At 48.5% G+C, this 17,016-nt stretch overlaps 1 protein-coding gene across 13 annotated transcripts in view; it reads left to right on the forward strand.

The window, feature by feature from the left end:
* ARHGEF37 (Rho guanine nucleotide exchange factor 37) overlaps window positions 1-17,016 on the forward strand; it is a 56,627-nt gene that overhangs the window by 24,959 nt on the left and 14,652 nt on the right. For 7 of the 13 annotated variants that reach the window (XM_089336067.1, XM_089336071.1, XM_089336070.1 and 4 more), the window contains 3 exons: window positions 4,839-4,986; window positions 16,103-16,233; window positions 16,767-16,871. In XM_089336067.1, the coding sequence (XP_089192193.1) occupies window positions 4,902-4,986; window positions 16,103-16,233; window positions 16,767-16,871 (321 nt within the window). In that variant the 5' untranslated portion in view covers window positions 4,839-4,901. Of the gene's footprint in view, window positions 1-4,838; window positions 4,987-14,646; window positions 14,847-16,102; window positions 16,234-16,766; window positions 16,872-17,016 lie in introns of all 13 variants that reach the window. The other 6 variants (XM_008255241.5, XM_008255244.5, XM_008255242.5 and 3 more) reach the window with 1 other exon arrangement.

Raw genomic sequence — 17,016 nt, forward strand, 5'->3', positions numbered from 1 at the left:
TGTGGTCTGCAGGGATCTCTTGGTTTTTGTGGACAATGGATTCTGGGGGGAGGGGGGTGAGTTGGAGGCTTTACCATGGCCCAGGTGAAAGAGGAGGATAGTCTCCCAGTTCTGGAATGGTTAGGGTCACCAGAGAAGAAAGAGAGGTTAGGGTCACCAGAGAAAAAAGGACAAAAAGACGTCATGGTCAGGGGCTTCCTAGCAGAGTTGGGAAGGACGGTGAGTGGGCACCAGATGCGCTGGGTGGCAGAGAGGAGGAGCAGGTGCAGGTCCCCAGTGCTGTGGTGCCCAAGTCACTCTGGCCTCCACACTACTGACCTACCCTTTCCTAGACATGACGATGACGATGGGATTAAAAATGACAAATCTGCCAGCACACTTAGAAAACCACTTTCTGAATGTTTACTGACCTTTGGCACTGCTCTATGTATAATGACTCATTTAATCTCACAACCCTCAAAGGTATGTGTCATCTCAGTGCCAGTTAAGGGAGCTAAGGTACAGAGGGAGGAAGTAACCTACAGAAGGTCTCACCAGGAATTGAGTGCAGGCCGTGGGTCTCCCAGAGCCAGGCCTCTCGGCCGCTGTACCAGGTCACTTTCATGGGGTACAGGGTGAGGGAGAAGCCTGGGTATTTGAAAATACAGTTCCTAAAGAAGCAACGATAGGATATCATTATTGCCTACCAATGATGAGTACAAAGGTAAAGAAAAAGAGGCCAGCCTTGTGGCACAATGGGTTAAGTTGCTGCTTCTGGTGCCAGCATCCCATGTAAATGTCGATTCGGATCCCAGGTGTTTCACTTTGAATCCAGCTCCCTTCTAATGTACCTGGGAGAGCTGCAGAAGATGACCCAAGTGCTTGTGCCACTGGTGCTCATGTGGAAGTTCCGGGTGCAGTTCCAGGCTCCTGGCTTTGGCCTGGCTCACTCCTGGCTGCTATGGCCATTTTGGGAGTGAGTCAGCAGATGGGAGATCTCCCTCTTTCTCTCTCTTTTCTCTCTCTGTCTCTCTCTTTCTCTTTCCCTCTCTAATTCTCTGCCTTTCAAAAATCAATCAATAAATCTTAAAAAGTTAAAGAATAATATTTGTTTTAAGTACTTGTAGCTATTCCTACCTTTTATCAGTTTATTTCTGTTAATGATTATCACTTATTTGAGTGAAATTGATACAGCCTCAAGCTGAAAGCTTTCTAAGGACTTGGGGTCCGAGATTGGGTCCCTGTTGCAATTTTTTTTCCAAGATGGTTCCATATACAGGTCCTCACTTGTCAACCTCTGCCTTCCTCCTGGACACAGAGCCAGGATGCTGTGCTGTGCCCCGAGCATACCTGGCAACATCTCCACTGGCTGCCCTCATGCTGCTCTAGTTGGGTTTCTGGGTAAAATACAGGCTAACCAATTACGTTTGCGTTTCAGATAAACACCAAGTTGTTTACTATAAGTATGTTACTACTGTTGCAGGAGACATACTTACACTAAGGATTGAGTCTGTATTTATCTGAAATGCAGCTTTAACATTCCATTCCTCTCCGTTTGGCTATGCAGTTCCCTGGCCTTTATAGAGCTTTCAGGAAGCGCCCTGCTCTCAGTGCGTTTTCTGCTGTTGTGATAGAGCACCTGCTGCTGGCTGGTTCATAAAGAATGGAGACATGCTTCTTCCCATTCTGGAGTCTGGGAAGTCCCAAGGATGAGCCACCCATGTGTGGCAGGGGCCTCCTTGCTGGGCTGTAATGTGGCAGAAGGCATCACCTAGCGAGAGACAGCACCAGGGGGCTGAACTCACCTTTGTGTTATTCTTTAAAAATTATTTATTTGTAAGGCAGAGTGATAGAGACAGCAGAAACTGAGAGGCAGAGAGAGAGAGAGAGAGAGAGAGAGAATATTCCATTCACTGATTCAGTCCCCAAATGGTTGTAATTGCCAGGGCTGGGCCAGGTGGAGGACAGGAGCCAGGAACTCCATCATGGTCTCTCACATTGAGGCATAATGCACTTGGGCTGTTTTCTGCTGCCTTCCCAGGTATATTAGCAGAGGCCTGGGAAATGGAAAAGCCAGGACTTGAACCTGTGCTCTGATATGGGAGGCTAACATTGCAAGTGGCAGGTTAACCCACTGTACCACATTGCCAGGTCCCTAAATTCACTTTTATAACAAATTCACATAAGAAAACCTATTTATTTTTTAAAAATTTATTTGAAAGAGTTACAGAGAGAGGAGAGAAAAGATGGAGAAAGAGGTCTTCCATCGGGTGGTTCACTCCCTAGATGGCCACATGGCCAGGGTGAAGCCAGGCCAAACCCAGGACCAGGAGCCAGGAGCTTCTTCCAGGTATCCCATGTGGGTGCAGGGACCCAAGCACTTGAGCCATCCTCTGCTGCTTTCCCAGGTGCATTAGCAGGGAGCTGGATCAGAAGTGAATCAGCTGGTACACAAACTGGGGCCCATATGGGATGCTAGTGTACCAGGCTGTAGCTGAACCTGCTATGCCACAGCACCCACCTCTTTGAAAAAAAAAAAGATTTATTTATTTATTTGAAAGGCAGAGCTACAGAAATAGAGGGAGAGACAGAGAGAGAGATCTTCCATTTGTTAGTTTACTCCCTAAATGACTATAATAGCTAGGGCTAGGCCAGGCCAAATCCAGGAGCTAAGAGCTTCTTGCAGGTCTCCCATGTGGGTGCTAGGGCCCAAGCACTTGAGCCATCCTCTGCTGCTTTCCCAGGTGCATTATAAGCAGGGAGCTGGATCAGAAGTGGAGCAGCCAGGTCTCAAACCTGTGCTTATATGGGATGCCAGTGTTGCAGACAGCAGCTTAGCCTGCTACATCCTGACACTGGCCCCCAAACTCACTCTTGCAATAATTAATCCACTAAGATGATAATGGCATAGCTCCATTCATAAGAGCTCCTAAAGGTCCCCTTTCTCAACCATGTTGGACTGGGAATCAGGTTTCCAGCACAGGAACTCTGGAGAATACATTAAATCATAGCATGTCCTCACCCTTTATGCTTTGTGGTTAGCTGAAAACAAGCTCAGAGAACTCATGTGGCTAGGCTTGGCTTGGCTTGGCTTGCTTGCTCTCTCTTTTTTTTAATTTATTATTTGAAAGGCAGAGTTATAGAGAGAAAGAGAAAGAGATCTTTTGTGCTGGTTCACTCCCCAAATGGCTACAATAGCTGGGATTGGGCTAGGCTGAAGCCGAGAGCCTGGAACTTCATCTGGGTCTCCCACATGGGTGGCAGGAGCCGGAGTACTTAGACCAGTTCTTTGGCTTTATTTTAGTTCATGGTACTTATCACCACCTGATGTGTGTTACTCCAGTTGTTCCTTAGTAGCCATGGAGATTGGCCCTAGGATCCCCCTTGAATACCAGAATCTGCAGATGCTCAAGCCCTATAAATAGTAAAGTACTTGCAAACAACCTAGATAATCCTCCCATATAGTTTTTTTCAAGAAAGATTTATTTATTTATTTATTTATTTATTTGAAAGGCAGAGTTAGAGAGAGAAAGAGAGAGAGAGGGAGAGACAGAGAGAGTGTCCATCCACTGGTTTACTTGCCTGATGGCAGCAATGGCCAGAACTGGGCCAGTCCAAAGGGAGCTGGATTGGAAGTGGAGCGGCCAGGACTTGAACTGACACCCATATGGGATGCCGGCCTTGCAGGCGGAGGCTTAACTTGCTCTGCAACAACACTACCCCTGCCATGTACTTTTTTTTTGAAAGGCAGAATGACAGAGAGAAGACAAGAAACAGAGAGAATGAGATCATTCATTCACTGATTCATTCTCCATAACCATAACAGCTAATAACCATAACAGCTGGGGCTAGGCCAGGCCAAAACCAGGGGTACAAAGTTCCATATGTGTCTTCCTCATTGATGTCAGGAACCCAAGCACTTGGGCCATCATCCATTGCCTCCTAGGGTGTGCATTAACAGGAAGCCAGATTGTATTATTGAGATTATAGCTACCATTTATTAAGCACAGGTTGAGGATTCCTAATATAAAAATTCAAACCCCAAATCCCAAACTTTCTGAGTGCCAACAATGTTACAGTAGAAAAAATCACTCATTTGACTTTGTGTGATATAATAGTTGAGACACAGGTACAGTAATGCTCTTGTATAAAGTTACCTTCGGGCTGTATGTGTAAGGTACATAAGAGGGGCAGACGCTGTGGCATAGAGGGTTAAGCCTCTGCCTGTGGTGTATGCATCCCATATGGATGCCGGTTTGAGTCCCAGCTGCTCCGCTTCCAGTCCAGCTCCCTGCAATGGGAAAGCAATAGAGAAGGGCCCCTGAAAGTATGTGGGAGACCCAGAAGAAGCTTCTGGCTTCAGATCAGCTCAGCTCCAGCTGTTGTGGCCATCTGGGGAGTGAACCAGGAGATGGAAGACTTCTCTGTCTCTCCTTTCTGTAACTCTGCTTCTCAAATAAATAAATACATCTTTTTATTAAAAAAAATGGTACGTGTGAGGCATAAAGGAACTTCAGATGTAAGCTTGGTTTCCCTCTGCAAGGTGTCTCACTATGTATATGCAGATATCCCCAAATCCAGAAAGTCTGAAAGACTTTTGGTCCCAAGCATTTTGGATTCTTGTGGTCTACCAGCCTGTGCTTTTACACTGTTCTGTCCCAGTATCCTCATGGCAACCCCATGAGACTTGGATGAAAACATGGACACTTGGGAGCATGGGTGTCTTGCCATGGTGATGCATTGGATGACCTTGGCAGTGTCCTGCAGAGCTGGAGTGGCTCACTTCCCGCCTCCCCACTCCAAGCAAGGGGGTATGGTGACATGCCGTTCACAATGCCTTGTTGCTTGTTCATCATCAGGGAACCTGTTCCTGGACTTCCAAGAGGAGTTCGAGCGAGTCTATAAGGTCTACTGTGCCAGCTATGACCAGGCCTTGCTGCTGGTGGAGGCGTACCAGAAGGAGCCAGAGCTGCAGCGGGAGATCCAGGACATCATTGAGGCTGTGGTGTGAGTAAAGTGGCTTGTGAGCACTCTTGCTCCATTGACCCCAGCGCTCAGGGGCAGTCTTAGCACCTGTGTGATGCCATTCATGCTGTGTCTGGTGTCTATCAGCATCAGTACCTGTATCACTCAGGATAGGTCAGGCCCTGCTGCAGAGACAAACAGCTCCCAAATCTCAGTGGCTCCAAACAATAGCAATTATGTCTTCTTTATGCTCCAGTGTGGGCTTGGTTTGGAACTCTTAATCATCCTCACTCCAGGACATTGTCAAAAACTGTGGTGAAAGAAAAAAAGCTCTCAAGGAAGCTCTAGAAGGTCTAACACTGCTAATTAGACTCTCCAGTCCAGATATGATGATCCTCATTGCTTCTCATGCTCCATCAGCCAGGACAAACCCCAACCCACTGCCAACAGGCAGAGTGTGCTTTCCTACTATGTGTGCAAAAGTAGGAAAGCAAAAACATTTGGTGAACAGCACTCATGACCACTACAGGGAAGGGCAGTAGGAGGGCAGGAACAGTGTGTTGTAAGCTATAGTAGCAGAAAACATATATAGTATTTGCATATAGCCTGTGCACAACCTCCTCTCTATTATATATATATAATATATATTTATATATATAATATATATTTTAAAGATTTATTTATTTACTTGAAAGGCAGAGTTACAGAGAGAGGGAGAGAAAAAAAAAAAAAGAGAGAGAGAGAGAAATCTATCCACAGGTTCTCTCCCCGAAGGGCTGGGCCAGGCCAAAACAGGAGCATGGAACTCCATCTGGGTGTCCCACATGGGTGCAGGAGCCTAAGCACTTGGGCCACCTCTGCTAATTTCCCAGGCGCATTAGCAGGGAGCTGGTTCAGAAGTCAAGTAGCCAGGACTCTGACCTGTGCTCACATGGGATTACAGTGTCACCAGCTGCTTAAGCCACTGTGCCCCAACACCAGTTCATTATCTATGTTTCAGATCATTTCTATATTGCTTATAATACCTAATACAGGTTATACGGTGTAAATAATTGTTAAACTATATTGTTTAGGGAAAGGGAAAAAGTCACATTTTGCTCTTTGGGGCTTTTTCAGTTTTTTTCCTTTTTTTTTTTTAGGATTTATAAATCAGAATTACAGAGAAAGATATCTTGCATCTGCTGGTTCACTTCCCACATGGCAACAGCCAGGGCTGGGCCAGGTCCAACCCAGGAGCCAAGAGCTTCATCCAGGTCTCCCACATGGGTACAGGGACCCAAAAACTTGGGCCATCTTCTACTGCTTTCTCAGGAACATAAGTAGGGAGCTGGATTGGAAGTGGAGCAGCTGGGACTCAAACCAGCACCCATATGGGAGGCTGGCACTGCAGGTGGTGGCTTAACCCACTATACCACAGCGCTGGCCCCTTTTCAAACATTTTTGATCAATAGGGGACTGAATTTGTGGCTACAGAACCCATGCAGATGTGGAAGGCTGACAAAATATATATGTATGTATCTTAGTATAGATGTGTACATGTATGTATCTTAAAGATCTTTCCATGTTGACACATGACATTCATGACCTTTGATACGATTGCACCATCTTGCACCAGGTAGCTGGGCCACAGTTTATTTGACTATTGATGGAATTTGGTTTGTTTCTATTTTTTGATAGTACAGACAGTGCTACAGGGATTATTCATAAACATATGTCAGTTTACTCTGGTGAAAGTCTTTGTGTAAGTAAAATTTATTTTTTTAAAAAGATTTATTTATTTATTTGAAAGTCAGAGTTATACAGAGAGAGGAAAGGCAGAGAGAGAGAGAGAGAGGTCTTCCATCTGATGGTTCACTCCCCAATTGGACACAATGGCCAGAGCTGTGCCAATCTGAAGCCAGGAGCCAGGTGCCTCCCCTGGGTCTCCCACGCAGGCGCAGAGGCCCAAGGACTTGGGCCATCTTCTACTGCTTTCCCAGGCAATAGCAGAGAGCTGGATCGGAAGTGGAGTAGCCGGGTCTCGAACCAGCAGCCATATGGGATGCTGGCGCTTCAGGCCAGGGCATTAACCCACTGTGCCACAGTGCCAGCCCCAGTAAAATTTCCAGAAGTAGAGTTGGGAGGTCAAAGGAGATAGGTACTGATAATCTGGATACGTTGTAAAATCCCCTCAGTGAAGGCTGGAGACCCACATGTCCATCAGCAGCACACAAGGTTCCCCAGGGTTTCTACGACAGTGTGCCCCTGGGCTGGGTGAAAGTGTTCTCTCAGTGCGGTTTCCTTTTGCGTTTCTCTGACTGTGGTTTGAGTCGATCATCTTTTTGTATATTGCTGAATCATTTGCATGTTTTTTCCTATTGTTCTGCGTGTTTTAAAAAGGGTTAATCTTTCCATACAAGCACACCAGATGGAGGGAGATGAAGGTTCTTTTCTGGGGTAGTACAGAGATTGGTCCTACCAGCATTACTTTATCTTACTCAGACATCCTTTGTACACCCAAGAGGAAGGCAGTATAGACTCAGATCTTTGAAGATGAGATCATTCCAAGTGGAGTCTGCTGCTTCCTTCCCTCCTCCTCCTCTTCCACCTCTTCCTCCTCCTCTTCTCACTCCTCAATCCTTTTTCTACCAGAGCCTCCTTTTCAAGTATCCATGACCGAGGCCCCTCTCTGACTCCACAGAAGCTCACTATTTTCCCCGTGGATTCACCCTTCCTGGGTTTTACAAACTTAGCTTTTGCAAGGGTCACTAAATACTTTTCTCTAGGAGTGAAATAGATTCCAGAAATGAGAGAGGCAAGGTGCCAGATGTGAGACAAAAAGAAGTAGTGGAAACTCAGGTGACCCAGAGACAACACAGATGTACCAAGTACAGCTGCCATACAGCCTTCCCAGATTGTTACTGTTTCACGTAGCTTTTCCTAGATAACCAGACACTCTAAATGTGGTGCTTTAAAACATTTATTTTGCAGGCCGGCACTGTGGGGTAGCAGGTAAAGCCGCCGCCTGCAGTGCCAGCATCCCATATGGGCACTGGTTCAAGACCAGCTGCTCCACTTCCAATCCAGTTCTCTGCTGTGACCTGGGAAAACAGTAGACGATGGCCCCAAGTGCTTAGGCCCCAAGTGGTTAGGGGTTGATAGAGCTGAGAACCACAGAGCTAGTCCCAGAAGAAACCTAACTGCTGCCTCACCAAGATAACTGCAGTAACTGGATTTACAGACTGTCGCTTGGGAGCAATGAGACTGCTCCAGGAGGTGCTATTATCACTCCCTCCTTACACATAAGAAAACCAGGCTCTGAAACGTGAAATGGCTGTCCCACACCAAAGGAGGGGCAGAGCCAGGTCCACCACCAGAGAACCTGGTGGCTTCACAGTCCGTGAAAAGCCCAGGCTGGCCTGGTGGGAGAGGCCAGAGTGCAGAGGATGTGACACGAGCAGCCCATGTGGTGCTGGGGCTCCTCCCCAGTGTTGCAACATGTCTTCCAGCATTGAACACCGGGGACTTGTGGCAGCTGGGTTTCTGGCTTCTCTTGAAAAATCAGAGGCTCTGGGCACAGTGAACCCCACATTCCTGCATAGCAACTGAGGCAGATGGTTTAAAAAAAAATGGCCACCATTCTTTCCCTCCCTGTTTCCACAACCCTTTGTTGTCTGCACAACACTGAAATGCCTCCCACCAAGAAATCGACTGTTTCTCCTGCCCCTTGAATCTGGGCTGGCCTTTTGACTTGATTTGAGTGACAGTGTGCTAGCTCCCAGCCAAGACCTCCATAGGTCTTGTCATCATAGGAGCCTGTGACCACCATGGGCACAGGCCAGTCTGCTGGAAGACAAACTGTGTGACCAGAGCCTGCTCAGCTCCTGTGTCCCAGATATGCAAAGAGTCCAGCCACGATCAGCAAAGTTAGCCTGCAAGAGATTGCTGACACCTACAGGTGCTCAGCCAGTGTATCAAGAATCATTGCCTGAGCCCCACTAAGTAGATGGAGTGTGGAAGTGTGAGCTAAATATTTTTTTAAGATTTATTTATTTATTTTAAAGGCAGAGTTACAGAGAGGCAGAGGCAGAGAAAGAAAGAGGTCTTCCATCCACTGGTTCACTCCCCAGATGGCCACAACAGTGGAGTGGGGCTGATCCAAAGCCAAGCACCAGGAGCTTCTTCCAGGTCTTCCACATTGGTGCAGGGGCCCAAAGACTTGGGCCATCTTCAACTGCTTTTTCAGGCCATAGCAGAGAACTGGATTGGAAGTGGAGCAGCTGGGCTTGAGCTTTACCTGCTACGCCACAGTGCCGGCCCCACTTCCAATCCAGCTCTCTGTCTTTGCCTTTCTGTAACTCTGCCTTTCAAATGAATACATAAATATTTTTAAAAATATATATTTATGTATTTATTTGAAAGAGAAAAAGAGAGAGAGAGAGACATATCTTCCATCTGTTGGTTCTTTTTCTGCAAATGCCAGCAACAGCCAGGACTGGGCCAGTCCATGGGCCAGGAACTCCATCTGGATCTCACATGGGTGGCAACAAGCGGAAAACTGGATCAGAAGCAGAGGCAGGACTCAATCCCAGTTGGGCATCCCAGCACCTACCTTGATGCAAGAAATTTTGAGGCAGGTGCCGCGGCTCACTAGGCTAATCCTCCGCCTTGCGGCACCGGCACACCGGGTTCTAGTCCTGGTCGGGGCGCCGGATTCTTTCCTGGTTGCCCCTCTTCCAGGCCAGCTCTCTGCTGTGGCCAGGGAGTGCAGTGGAGGACGGCCCAAGTGCTTGGGTCCTGCACCCCATGGGAAACCAGGAGAAGCACTTGGCTCCTGCCATCGGATCAGCGCGGTGCGCCGGCCGCAGCGCGCCGGCCGCGGCAGCCATTGGAGGGTGAACCAACGGCAAAGGAAGACCTTTCTCTCTGTCTTTCTCTCTCACTGTCCACTCTGCCTGTCAAAAAGAAAAAAGAAAAAAAAATTTTGAAACCCATTCATAATTTGTTTATAATACTCATTTTACCATTAAATAAAAACTTAAAAAATACTCATTTTACATGAACTTTAAAAAACACCCTTGTATTATTTCAGTGTGCAAATGCCTAGGCACCATGACATTAAAAGATAAAATTAAACAATTGGATATTTACATCTACTTATAAAAATAAATTTGGATATAAGGAGAGAAAAATTTGAAGCATGATGTATAAGAAGCACAGGAAGATAAGAGAGCAGAGAGTGTGTATACCCTGGAGTAGCAACTGTCAATGAAAACAAACCTGACTTGCTTGGGTCTGATGAGAGAAAGAAGGAAAGCACGTAAAGTAGGAATAATGTTACAGACTGCGGAGCAGAGCAAAATGTGATAGTCTTGCAAATGACCTGGCTCTTACTTATAAATGTAGTGTCAGGGTAGAGCCCAGTGTTATAACATGTGACCAGATAGAGTCCAGGTGTCCCCAAAAATACTTTGGTTCTTGAAATCCCTGCACATGTTGAGGGCTTCACTCAGTCTCCAGATGTTCACAGGGGTTAGTGAGATGTGGACCTGTTCTCTGTAGTGTGGGCCTTCCTTGCAGGACTCCCGGTGTGCCTGGGCCCTGCTCCCTAAATGCCTGCAGCCCCCCAGAGCCTGCAGGTTTCTCAGATGCCTTCTGTGGGAACATCTGGCCTAAGACTGTACCAGGAATGGCCTTCTTCAGGTCTCTGTCCCTTTTGATCTCTTGGGAAACAGGAGTCTTGGCTTCCTTGTGCATGCAATCACAGGGCACTTTCTGGAGCTTGGCCAGATAGAATTGCCACACTGCTGTGAATGAGTCCTTCTCAGTCCTAGGATAGATTGTTTGAGATTCTAAAATGCACGCGCACTTTTTGTTTAGATGTGCAAGAGGGTGGGTTTTTCAATTTGTCTGGTCTTCTAAGACAGTACTTCCCACCTGAAAGCCTAGAGGAGCAAAGCCTTGCCTTTGCCGCTTGCAGAGAGCTCTGCCTGGCTGGGGCAGGACGCCCTGGTGGCATGGCTGGCAGGGTGGCAGAGGCTGCCTGGCAGAATCAGCCAGGCACAGGCACTTACAGTTCTCGAGTGACGGCCAAGGCAGTAGAGTATGAAGAATGCAACTAACCTTTCTTGTTTTCCTTTGTTTGCTAATCCTGTCTGTTTTCAGTATTAAAGTAATATATGCTTATTGGAAAGAAAATTCAAGCAATGTATAAGTATAGACAATAAAAAAATCAAGTCCATTTCCCAGTAGTCTCCTGTTCCCTATCCCTCCCCCTAGGCTAACACTTGCCCATCCATATTTTTCTCTTTATGTACAGATAGATGCACAGGCAGATCGATCTATCAGTAGGTAGAGTTGTTTAAGGAACTCCTACTCCACCTGCTGTTCTAAAACCCGCTTTTCCACTGAACTGTGGTCACGAGTATCTTCATGACAGTAGGAGTTCTGCCGTAACCTTCAGGGCCGTGCAGCATTTCTTTCCAGGGCAGCTCACAGCCTGCAGTTTATTTGACCATTCTCCTATTAATAGTTATTCGAGTGGTTTCCAATCCTTTGCAGTCAAAATAGAGTTGCTGAATGACTTCTTTCTTTTACCTTGTTCCCGTGGGTCGGTATTTCTGTGGGTAGATTTCCAGGCTGCGGTCTGATACAGCAAAAGGTTTGTACATTTCACACATTGCCACACTGCTCTCCCAGGAGATCTGGACAATTGACATGCCCAAGAGTACTTGGGAGGGCCCCTTCCCACCCCTACCTGAGTCTTGATATTCTCTTTCATTTGTTTTTCTTTGCCTATCTGAAAGGCTTTGGAATAGATTTCCTCCACGTTACCTTAGAAGGTCACAAATGTGAGAGCCACTGTCAATCTGGTGTCTCCTTGGTGCCTGTGAAAGGAGGCCTCTGATCTGTAAGGCAGCCCTTGTCCCTGTGGAGTACTTGGCTCCATGGAAAATAAGGCCGGAGCATGGCATTTTGCAATTAGCTGGCAACTGTTCCCACCTTCCCTGGCCACGCACGCAGTCAGATGCCCTTGGGAGAGCAGATGGTCAGCGTGGGTGTGGCCTGATCGCCATCCCACCCCTGCTTCCCCCTCCCTGCGGCTTCCAAGCAGCTCCCACCTGCTCTGCCTATTCTTAGCCTTGCAGCTGATCTTCCTGAACATTGGGTCTGGAGGTTTGTCCTTAGGAGGAAGAGACAAGGGTACTATCGGGACAGGCTGGGAGTGGTCCTGAGCAGTGTTTGTACATCTTCTTGGATGAGGCACACTTGGACAACTGACACTTTGAAACTCGTGTGGGTTTCTCAGAAGCAGGGCTATCTGTGGGTCGTACGCAGGAAATGTTGTTGGAGCCTCTTTCCAGATTCCCTTGAATAGGGGGGATTCTTGACAAAATTCCAGACATTGTCAAGAAGTGGACTAGAAATAGTCTTCCATGTACCTCTGGAACATCTGGAGAGAACCTCATTACCCATTCATTCCAGTGTTTTGTTTTCTCCTTTTTTTCCCTTAAAGATTTATTTATATATTTATTTGGAATCGGAGTAACAGAGAGGGAGGGACAGACAGAGATCTTCCATCTACTGATTGACTCCCCAAATGGCCTCAGCTTCCTGGGCTGGGCCAGGCTGAAGCCAGGAGTCAGGAACTCCATCCAAGTCTCCCATGTGGGTTGCAGGGGCCCAAATCCTTGGGCCATTTCCTGCTGCCTTTCCAGGCACATTAGCCAGAAGCTGAATAGGAAGGAAGGAGCCAGAACTTACTCCAGTGCTCCAATATGGAATGTCGACATTATAAGCAGCAGTTTAACCTGCTGCACCACAGCGCCGGCCCCTCTACCCTTTTTTTTTTTAAATAAAAATTTGAAACCTATAGAAAATAGAATAATGTAATGAATACTCACACCTTCACCACCTAAAATGAGCAAATGTTAGCATTTTGCCATGTACTTCATCTATTTTTATGCTACCCTAAAGGAAATTACATGTATTATGATTTTTTTAGCCTATAAATATTTTTTAAAGACTTATTTATTTGAAAGAATTACACAGAGAGGGGCCGGCACTGTGGCACAGTGAGTTAAAGCCTGGCCTGAAGTGCCGGCATCCTATATGGGTGCCGGTTTGAGTCCCGGCTGCTCCTCTTCCAATTCAGCTCTCTGCTATGGCCTGGGAAAGCAGTACAGGATGGCCCAAGTCCTTGGGCCCCTGCACCCACGTGGGAGACCAGGCTCCTGGCTTCGGATCGGTGAAGTTCCGGCCTTTGCAGCCATCTGGGGAGTGAACCATCGGATGGAAAACCTCTCTCTTTCTGCCTCTCCTCTCTCTGTGTAAGTCTGACTTTCAAATAAAATAAATAAATCTTATAAAAAAAAAAGAGAATTAAACGGATAGAGAAGGAGAGGCAGAGAGAGACAGAGAGAGAGAGGTCTTCCATCCGCTGGTTCACTCCCCAGATGGCTGCAGTGGCTGGAGCTGGGCCGATCTGAAGCCAGGAGCCAGGAGCTTCTTCCGAGTCTCCCATGCGAGTGCAGGGGCCCAAGGATTTAGGCCATCTTCTACTGCTTTTTCATGCCATAGCAGAGAGCTGGATGGGAAGTGGAGCAGCCGGGACTAGAATCAGTGCCTAAATGGGATGCCAGCAATGCAGGTGGTGACTTTACCCACTAGGCCAACAGTGCTGCCCCCCCCATAAATATTTTAAATCCATTTCTAAAAAATTTAAGTTCCTGTGAATTTAAAAACTTTCATTTTACATAGTAGCCTATCTCATTAAGTGAAATATGTGGATGCCCAGCACGTAGAGATACACTCAGAACATAGCTGATTGGGCATGTCAAGTAGGCGATTGAACGTATGTGTCTGGTTCTCAGGGCAGAAGCTCTAGATGGAGATCTGGGCTGGGTGTGTTTATAGCCATAGGACCAAATGAGGTGGCTAAGAAAATGCATGGGCACAGAGGAAGGGAAGGAGGTCCAAGGACACTCCAGCATTGGGGAGCAGCTGGCACAGGAGGCTAAGAGTAGCAGTGTGAGGAGAAGCAGGGTGGAGGACAAGGAGGGTGTCTCTCGGGGCCCAGAAAAGGAAGGTGCTTGGAGAAACAGGGAGTGGTTAGCTGTGTCTTGCGGAAGAGAGACAGAGTAAGCCGAGGGCACAGAACTGGTCATTGTTGTTGTTTTCCTTCTCATTTTTATTTATTTATTTTAATTTTTATTTGAAAGGTAAAAAAAGAGATCTGCCATCTGTTGGTTCACTTCTCAAGTGCCCGCAACAGCCAAGGGTAGTCCAGGCCAAAGCTTGTATCCCAGAATTCAGTCTAGGTCTTCCACATGGGTCACAGGGACCTAGTACTTGAGCCCTGAACTGTTGTCTCCCAGGGTATGCGTTAGCAGGAAGTTGCATTGGAAGTGGAGGAGCTGGGACTTGAACCAACCACACACTCTGATGTGGGATGCAGGTATGCCAAGCAGCTTGTTAACCGCTGCCCCAAGTGCCTGCCCCAGTCACTGGGTGTGGTACGGATGGGGAAGCAAGGCCCAGGACTGGCACTGCCTGCCTGTATCTAACCCTCACAGATGACAGGTGAGAAAATCGAGGCCCACAGAGGGAGGGGGACTGCCTGGATCCCTCAGTGGATTCAGTGACAGAGCTGGCACTACACTCCAGGCCCCCTGGTGTCCGAAGGGTGGGGTTTACCTGCCTAACACGAGCCTTCTCCCTCAGGCCACAAGCCGGACGTTCAGGCCTCAGTTTCTTACTGGTAATCCCTCTGCAGAGGATTACCAAGTACCCATTGCTGCTGCAGAAAATCCTGGAGAACACACTCCCTGATGCCAGTGCCTACTCTGTCCTCCAGAGGGCTACCTCTGCCCTCCGGGACGTGAATGCCAACATCAATGAGTACAAGATGCGCAAGGAAGTGGGTAAGGACATGGGTGCTCAGAAGGCACATCAGAGAACGCTTCACCAGTAAAGGCCATGTAGGCAGTGGGGGCTGTAGGTAGGGTTTAATCAGGGTGCTGGCGCCATTTCCCTGTAACTCTGAGAATCAGCTTCATCTTCAGGCTGGCTTTTCTCATAGCAGTAAGTGGCTATGCTATTCTAAGACTCATATCTGCACACCACAGCCTTTAAGGTAAGACAGGGTTTGTCCCCCTGAAACCATTGAAAATTAAATGAGAACTTCCTTCTGATAGGACCCACTTGATCATGTGTTCACTCTGAACAAATCACCATGGTTGGGAGAATGCCATGAATGGATTGGCTTAGATTGGGGCTGTGTGCCCTCCTTTGAACCAGTCACTATTACCAGGGTGGTGGGATTTATATGCATTGGTTTATACCAGTGGGCACCCCCACACACACCAGCTACCATCCCAACCAAACCACAGGCTGCCTCGATGTGGAGGAGAGGTGAATACCGAATTGCTAAAGAGCTGTCTGCATAGATCTGGACCCTGGAGGAGTCCTTGCCTCCCAGCAGGAAGGTTTGGAAGACGGAGCAGGGTCCAAAAACAGAGAAACTCAGCCATGCAGCTGAGGCAATCTAATAGTGAAGGTCTAGCCAGTGCTGTCCAGGGCCACCTGGGCACATCTTCCCCTTCATTGTCTCACCTGGCCCTTGCACCAGCCCCCACCCCCACCCCCCACTGCCCCCGGCTGACCCTGTGAGCCCCTCTTCACAGCCAGGTGAAATAGTTTATGTCACTTGCTCCTGGACCCAGAGTCATGAGGGACAGAGCCAGGTTTCAAACTCAGGCCTGGGGTCTTTCCCACCACACCATACTGTATCTGGTAGCTTTGCACGGCCTCCCTGCTCACTTCTGTGTCCTGATTGAGAGGTGACAGAGGAGTGGGAAGCCTAGAGCCAGGGGTGGGAACTGTGGTTCCCAGATTCCTGGCTAAATCTGCGAGACTCCAGGCAAATGGCTGCCTACTGGGTTCTTCTTGGGGAAGTCCATTCAGACCTGTTGTCTTACATGATCCAGCAATCCTGCAAACTGGCTGGCTTCATCTCACAGATGAGGTGTGGCCCAGAGGAGGCTCCCACCCTTCTGAAGGATGCAGTCCTGGTGGAGACAGGGCCCAGGCAGGGGCCCAGCCAGGTGGATCAGAACCCTTGCTTCCCTGCGGTAGCCTCGGTCGTCCAAGCTGTGCCTCCTCTTCTCTGTCGGCACAGCCTCCAAGTACAACAAGGTGGAGCAGCTGACCCTCCGGGAGCGGCTGGCCCGCATCAACACGCACACGCTTTCCAAGAAGACCACCCGGCTGAGCCAGCTGCTGAAGCAGGAGGCGGGGCTGATACCCAGGGTGAGTGTGGGCCTGGGAGGGAGGTTACCACCGCCCCCACACCAGCCACTCCCGAGGTCCAGGTTCTGTGCAGTGCTGGCAGTAGGGCGTGAGACAGCAGCAGCTGAGAGAGGTGCTGAGAAGAGGCAGAGCTGGCGCCCATCCTGCCCACCAAGAGCCACCGTGGAGCGTTGCCGTTGCACCTGGCGCTGCTCTTTTTGGGGACCTCTTCACACGGATAGGAGGGCGAGTCTCCAGGGCTTCTGGTAGCAGCTCAGGTTGATTGAGTGCTTACTCTGAGCCAGATGTTGTTTCGCAAGTGCTCGTGTGTGTGTGTGTGTGTGTGTGTGTGAGTGAGAGTGAGTGTGTGGGGGGGGGAGGTGTCCATGGTACAAATAGAAAAGCGCCAAGCTACCCTGCCTGTTAGCCATTTCACACTCCACTTTGGGGCTCAGGGACCAGCCCTGGCGGGCAGGCCTGTGGAAAGATGGTCCACAGTGAGTACACTGCCCCCCTGTGGATCTCCATGGCCCTGACATGTGTGTTCACTTCAGACAGAAGACAAGGAGTTTGATGACTTAGAAGAGAGGTTCCAGTGGGTGTCTGTGTGTGTGACCGAGCTGAAGAGCAACGTGGCTGCTTACCTGGATAATCTGGAGGTGAGGCCCCTGCATGGTTAATTTCAAGTGGGTCTGGGGCTGGATCGTTGGCGTGGGAGCAGTGTTGGAGCCTATTGAGATATCCCACTGGGCAGGGACAGGGCCCTCCTGCCAGGCCAGCACCTAGAGCAGGAGACACAAACTC

The sequence above is a fragment of the Oryctolagus cuniculus genome, chromosome 6, assembly GCF_051225735.1.
Source record: "Oryctolagus cuniculus isolate XC-2025 breed Fujian yellow rabbit chromosome 6, ASM5122573v1, whole genome shotgun sequence".
Lineage (NCBI taxonomy): Eukaryota > Metazoa > Chordata > Mammalia > Lagomorpha > Leporidae > Oryctolagus > Oryctolagus cuniculus.